At 34.1% G+C, this 7,878-nt stretch overlaps 1 protein-coding gene across 1 annotated transcript in view; it reads right to left on the bottom strand.

Moving 5' to 3' along the window:
- Positions 1-7,656: 7,656 nt before the first annotated feature.
- LOC143039638 (uncharacterized) overlaps positions 7,657-7,878 on the bottom strand; it is a 635-nt gene continuing 413 nt past the window's right edge. The window contains exon 2 of the mRNA XM_076209907.1: positions 7,657-7,878. This exon is cut by the window's right edge and continues 171 nt beyond it. Coding sequence (XP_076066022.1) covers positions 7,657-7,878 — 222 coding nt within the window.

Raw genomic sequence — 7,878 nt, 5'->3', positions numbered from 1 at the left:
AGTTGCATTTACTGACATAATTAAACAGTAAATGAAGGAACAAACTGAAGACTCAGTTATTAAAGTAATGGGACAGAAGGAGAATATAGTAAGAGACCTAGCAGATAAAAAGAAATGTGTAATTATATTAGGAATAGAAGAGAAATATAACCTAAATAGAACCACAAGAATCAAAGAGGAAAAAGAAAAAGTAAGCAGTTTACTAGAATTAGTTCAGGAAGATGAACCTGAAATCATGAAACAAATTGAAGAGAAGTTTGGACTCGAAAAGTATAGTACAGATAACACCACACCAATTAAGATTAGATTCAGGTCACAAACAACAGCAGAGAATATCTTAGCAAAAACAGGGAAACTAGCAGTGAACAATATAAAAAGGTATGGATAAAAAGAGAAATGAATAGAGAGGAAAGAGAGGAGGAAAAAATGAAAAGACAAGAAGCTAAGGAAAAAAACGAGAACAGAACAGAGTCAGAAAAAGAGAAATTCTATTGGAGAGTAGTGAATATGAAAGTGAGGAGATGGGCCATACCGGAGAAAAACAAAGGGGAAACAGAAAATACAATGGAAGTAGCAGAAAATTAAGAGTGTCTTACACATATATAGATTGATTAATAACAGGATTGAATGAACTGAATGATTATCTGAAGGAGAAAGAACCGGACATAATGGAAATTGCAGAAACAAAATTAAAAGGTCCACTACCACCCAACAGTGTAGGAGATTATGCATGTAATTATTGGATTAGAAACAGAGAGACAAAACAAGGGGGGTGGAGTTATGTTCTTGACTAAGAAAGATATAAACGTGAGGAGTGTCACATATGGAAAGAATGCAGTAGAGATGATTATGATTGAAGAGGAAGACAGAGATAAGAAGAGCAGAAAGATTGTGATAAATTATGTGCCTCCAAAAACAGCCTCGTGGGAAGAGAGTGAACATAAAAGTATGTTAGAAGACACAAGGATAACATTAAATAAGATAATGGAAGATGGAGGAAGAATAGTTATGATGGGCGACTTTAATTGCAAAGTCTGCTGGGAAGAGATGACAGTAAAGGGTGGAGACGACTCATGGGGAAATGTTCTACTCGAGATGATTATTGACCATACAATGACACAATGGATACAAGAGAACACTAGGTATAGAAATGAAGAACCATCGCGACTAGACCTAATAATCACATCTGAACCTAAAATAGTGGAAAAGATTGAATATAAGACACCAATAAGTAAAAGTGACCACATATTGATTGAACTGGAACTAAACGAAGAAAAATACCTTAAAAGAAATGAACAATATAGAAAAGGAAGAATGATGTATGAAAAACAAAATTTGATAAAATAAGAGAATTCTTTCAAAAAGAAAACTGGGAAAGAGTATACAAAGAAGAAACAACAGTGGAAGAGAAATGGAATATTTTGACAAAAATTTATAAAAAAGGAGTGGAAAAGTATGTCCCAAGACAAAAACAAGAAAAATATGTAAAGTGATGGTACAACAAAAGTTGTAGTGTTAAAAGACAAAGGAGATATAGCCTGGACCAATTGGAAGAAAAACAAAAGACCTGAAAAATGGAAAATATATACTTGTTATAGAAATGAATATGTACAAGTGTGCAGAGAGATAAAGAGAAAATATGAAAAAGATGTCATTGAAAAATGTAAAGATCAACCAAAACTATTTTACAGATTTGTAAACAACAAACTGAAAAACAAACAAGATTGAGAGAAATTAAGACAAGGAGGAGTTGAATACACAGAGGAAATAGAAATGGCAGAAATTATGAAAAAGCATTTTAAATCTGTGTTTACAAGGGAGAACATACAACCGGAAGAGATCGAATGGAGAGAGAAAGTCCCCCCTATGAAAGAAATAGAAGTAACAAAGAATGAAATATTGAAACACTTGAGTAATCTTGATGTCAGAAAATCGCATGGACCAGATGAAATAGCAAACTGGATACTGAAAGAATGCAGGAATGAACTGGCAGACAAAATACATAGCATAATAAACAGTTCCTTGAAAGAAGGAAAAGTTCCAGAAGATTTGAAAAAAGCAAATATAGTACCTATATATAAAGGGGGAATAAAGAAGACCCTACCAACTATAGACCAGTCTCCCTAACAAGTACAATAGCAAAAATTTGTGAAAAAATTATCAAAAGTAGATGGGTAAAACATTTGGAAAAAAAAACAACGTGCTAAATCCAAGGCAATTTGGATTCAGACAATGACGATCATGCGTCATCAATTTAATATGTTTCTATTCAAGGCTAATAGATATAATACAAGAAAGAGATGGATGGGCTGATTGTGCATTTCTAGACCTAAAAAAAGCTTTTGACAAAGTACCACAGAAGAAGTTGCTTAAGAAATTAGAAACTGCAGGAGGAATACAGGGGAAACTGCTGAAAGGGATGGAAGACTTTTTGCAAGAAAGAAAAATGAGAGTACTGATAAGAGACACTCAAATTGGGATGAAGTAATAAGTGGTGCTCCACAAGGAACAGTTCTGGCCCCAATAGTGTTTGCTATATATATTAATTATATGGATGAAGAAACTGAAAGTTATATGAGCTTCTTTGCAGATGATGCAAAACTATTAAAAAAGTGAACACGGAAGAAGATTGTGAGTCACTACAGAGTGATCCCAATAAAGTGTGGGAATGGAGTAGGAAGTGGGAGATGGAGTTCAACACTAAAAAGTGTAGTATAATGGAATTTGGAAAAAGCAAAAATAAAAAAGAATAATAGGATCATATAAATTGGGAGATGAAGGAATAAAAAAGTTGAAAATTAGAAGGACCTGGGAGTCATTATTATAAATAATATGTCACCTGAGAAACATATAAATAAGATTTTTGGAGAAACTTATAATTTAATAAGAACAATCAAAGTGGCACTTACCTGGATGAAGAAATGGTGAAGAAAATACTAATCACTTTGATAAGACCAAGATTGGAATATGCAGCAACGATGTGGTCACCAAGTACAAAAAAATGTATAAAAAACTTGAAAGAATACAAAGAGCAATTACAAAATTGGCACTAACACTCTCAAAACTATCATATGATGAGAGGCTAGCAAAACTTGAGGTACAGACACTCGAGCAAAGAAGAGAGCGAGGAGATTTCATAACTATTTACAGAATCATGAAAGGCATAGAAATTATTGAGAGAGGATCTAATAAAATGGGATGATTACAAAGGCAAAGGATTACAAAGGCAAAGCATGCCGACAGGAGACCTTTTGATCCATATCTAGGTCGGATGCAAAAAAAAAAAAAAAAAAAAAAAAAAAATATATATATATATATATATATATATATATATATATATATATATATATATACACACACACACATATATATATATATATATATATATATATATATTAATAATAAATTAAAACTATAACAATGTAAATAACAATTAAAATACATAAATAAATGCATTGGTATAGTTGAATAACAAACAAACAGGTAAATAGTAAATTATAATAAATTGACATATAACTAATAATAAATGAAAATCAGACAGACAAATTATAACAAAACAAAAAACAAATAATATAACATAAATTATAATAATTACAGCATCTTACTTAGGTATTTATCTAAATGATTCTTAAAGCTTCGAACTGAACTACATTGCACTACCTGTGCAGGAAGTTTATTCCATTCATTAACTACACGGTTGGCAAAGTTGTTTCTACCTACTTCCAAATTGAATCTATTTCCGGACAGTTTGAGACCATTGTTTCTTGTCTGATTCTCATTCAATGTGAAAATTTGGTCACTTTTGATGTTGTCAATTCCCTTTAAAATCTTAAAGACCTGTATCAAGTCACCTCTGAGTCTACGTTTTTTTAGGGAAAACAGATTCATGTGCTTAAGTCGATTTTCGTATGATTTATTTTTGATATTTGGAATCAGTTTTGTGGCTCGCCGTTGTACTTTTTCCAGTCTGTCAATGTCTTTAATGAGATTCGGTGACCATACGGAAACAGCATATTCCAAATGTGGACGAACTAACGATTTATATAGCTTGTTAATGAGTGATGGACTTTTGAAATCAAAAGATCGCGCAATCAATCCCAGAATCTTATTTGCTTTCTCAGAGGCTGAAATACACTGCTTGGATGATTTGAGGTCGTTACTGATAATTACGCCGAGATCTTTTTCACTATCCACTTTTGTTAACGAATTTCCAAATAACTTGTAATCGTACTTGCTGTTATTTTTACCTATGTGCATTACCTTGCATTTACTTGTGTTAAATTTCATTAGCCACTTTTCAGACCATTGCTGTAATTTATCTAAATCTTCTTGAATATCTAATTGGTTTGAGTGATCATTTGCCACTCCGCACAGTTTTGTATCATCAGCAAATTTGGAAACAGTAGATTTTAGTCCATGGTCTATATCATTTATATATACTATGAATAGAAGTGGCCCAAGAACGGAACCCTGAGGAACTCCACTTGCAACACTTTTCCATCCAGAAGTTTTTCCATTTAAAACAACTCTCTGTTTTCGACCTTTCAACCAATTACTAGTCCAACCTAATAGGCTACCACTTATTCCATGCAAAGCTAATTTAGTAAGTAGTCTTTCGTGTGGGACGGTATCAAAAGCTTTTGCAAAGTCTAGATATATTAAATCTATATTGTTTCTTTTGTCATAATTCGAGACAACTGTGTTGTAGAATTCGAGTAAGTTAGTCACGCAAGAACGTTTCCGTCTGAAACCATGTTGGCTATCATTTATCAAACGGTTACTTTCTAAATGATATTCGATAGCATCTCTGATGATAGTTTCCATTATTTTTCCTACGATCGAAGTCAAACTAATAGGCCTATAGTTATTTGGTTTCTTTTTGTCACCTTTTTTGAATATGGGAGTAACGTTAGCTAGCTTCCATTCTCTTGGGACATCTCCGGATATGATGGATTTCTTGAAAATAATTTCTAATGGAACAACAATCTCATTTTTCATTTCCTTTAAGATTCTTGGATGTCAACCGTCAGGCCCTGGTGTTTTATTAACTTTGAGTTTGTCTATACACCTTTTAATTGTTTCTTTTGTTATATTTACCGTAGTGAGTAGGTTTACCCTAGACTTTTCACAGGTTTCAGTTTGGAATTCACTTTGAGGTGTTTCGTTTACGAATACCGAGCTAAAATAATTGTTTAAGAGATTACACATTCCTTCATTTGAATATTCAAGTTGACCGTCAGCAGATAATAGTGGACCAATGTGATTCCTAACAACCTTTTTATCTCTAATGTAACTATAGAATTCTTTGGGATTCTCTTTGGATTTCTCAGCGATGTTCATTTCGTATTGTCGTTTTCTTTTTCTTATTGTCTTTTTTAAATCTCTCTGTATTGATACATAACTTTCATAGTCATTAGATGCACCCGAGCACTTATATTTCTTATAAGCCTGTCTCTTTTTAGCAATACTTTTTTCAGTTTCTTTGTCGAGCCACTTTGGGCGAGCCTGATTTGGGGGACGTCTGTCCTTAAAAGGAATGTAAGTTTGAATCATCTTAGTGAGCGTATTTTGAAATATTTCCCACATCTGATCTACAGGCCTTTCGTTTAATTTGTCCTCCCAATCTGTAAGCTGAAGCTCCTGACGTAGTTCTATGAACTGAGCTTTACTGAAATCGGGTATTTTAGAAGCACAAGTATCTATTCTAAAATTGTTTAGGAGTTTGAATCTGACTAAGTTGTGATCGCTATTTGCAACAGATTCACCGACTTCTACATCAGTTGCCATGCTTTCGCGGCTAGTGATCAATAAATCGAGTAAGTTTCCATATCTTGTGGGCTCTTTTACATGCTGAATTAAGTAATTGTCACCAAGAAAATCAATCAAGCGACTACCTATATGGCCATGTTCAAGGGTCATCCAATCAATGTCAGTAAAATTGAAATCACCCATTATCAATAAATCCCGGTTGCAGAAACTAGACAGTTCTTGAAATAACAGTTTGTCGTCTGCTAATGATAATGTCTTTGGCCTATATATTACACCTATATTCATTTTTTGTCCATTTGTTTGGGTTAACTCAACCCACAAACTGTCATATGCATCCTGTTTCACTTTCTCTAAAACACAAGCATGAACATTGTTTTTAACGTACAATAGAACACCCCCACCTTTCTTGTGGTTTCTATCCTGATGAAAGTGTTTAAATCCCGCAATATTAAATTCAGCTTCGAACTCTGTACCATTTAACCATGTCTCAGTTATTCCTATCATATCGAGATTTTCGCTTTTGACATACGCCTGTATTTCTTGAAATTTGTTCCTAATACTACGAGCATTAAAGTACATAGTTTTAAGAAACTCCTGATTATTTCTTTTTGACACATTTTGAGTTTCAATATCATGTCTTATATTATCATTTTGTTTTTTATTTATGCCTTGCTCTATATTATTATTATTTGGTCCTTCATTGACATTTAATGCCTCATTAACATTTCTCCTATCAAAATTAACATTTCCCCCATCACGGACATCTGGTCGATTACGGTCATCCGATCTCTTTTGTACATTTTGTCCCCCTACGTCACCGTGATTCACGCCGGCCTCCCGTCGTTCAGTGACATTATGTCCGGCATCCCTTTCTAAAATTATATTTTGTCCTCCAGTGACATTATATCCTACCGTGATATTTTTTCCTCCATTATAATTACATCCCATCGTGATCTTTTGTCTTCCACTGTCATTACATCCTATCTTGATATTTTGGCCTTCATTGACATTCTGTCCGGTATCTCTTCCTAAAATTATATTTTGTTCTTCAATACAAGAGGACACGGAAAGAAAATCAAGAAAGACACCTTTAGAAGAGATATGAAAAAGAACAGCTTTCCTCACAGAGTAATAGACATTTGGAACAAGTTAGATGAGAAAGTGGTGTGTGCAAAAACAATACATGTATTAAATAATAGACTCGATATAATGAGATATGAAGTAGGGACACCACGAGCATGGCTTCCCTTGCCGTAAAATACAACTAGGTAAATACATACATATATACAGTTAAGGCCGAAATTATTCATACCCTGACATATTTCTTTATTAATTGCAAATATTTCACAAAGAGAGAACAGAATTTCATTTCAGTTGTTATGATTGGTTAAACAGATGGTCACAAAAATCTGCAGCAGATTTATTTCATGTATTACATGACTACCTTTTGTTTATTTATCAACTGTACAAAAACAGGCCAGTCCAAAAATATCCATACCCCACAGTCAATAGTCAATTGCATAGCCTTTTTTCGAATCAATGCTTCCAGGCGCCTTCTGTAATTTACACATAGGTTTTTGCAGGTCTCCACTGGAATTTTAGCCCATTCTTCCTTAGCAATTGCCTCAAGCTCTTTGAGGCTGGAAGGATTCCTAGCACTGACGTTCTTCTTGAGCTCTCCCCAAATATTCTCGATAGGGTTCAAATCTGGGCTCTGACTTGGCCAGTCCAAAACATTAAGATTATTGTCCTGAAACCATTTCTTCACTATTTTTGCGGTATGTTTCGGATCATTGTCCTGCTGGTACATCCAATTTTGCCCGAGGCCAAGTGATTCTGCAGAATGCATGACGTTTTTCTCCAGAATTTCAACATATTGCTCCTTATTCATGATTCCATTGACTTTAACGATGTTGCCTGGTCCTCTGGCAGAGAAACAACTCCAAAGATTAATGTTCCCACCACCATGCTTGACGGTTGGGATGGTGTTTTTGGGATTAAACCCTTGATGCTTCTTCCTCCAAACAAAGCATCATCCCTGTGCCCGAAAAGTTCCATCTTAGTTTCATCTGACCAAAGAACCGACTTCCAAAAGCTTGGATCCTTATC

Source organism: Oratosquilla oratoria, chromosome 26 (assembly GCF_046742065.1).
Source record: "Oratosquilla oratoria isolate Oo_2021 chromosome 26, ASM4674206v1, whole genome shotgun sequence".
Taxonomy (NCBI): Eukaryota; Metazoa; Arthropoda; class Malacostraca; order Stomatopoda; family Squillidae; genus Oratosquilla; species Oratosquilla oratoria.
The sequence above is the reverse complement of the archived record's forward strand: the minus strand, read 5'-3'. Positions and strand labels throughout refer to the sequence as shown.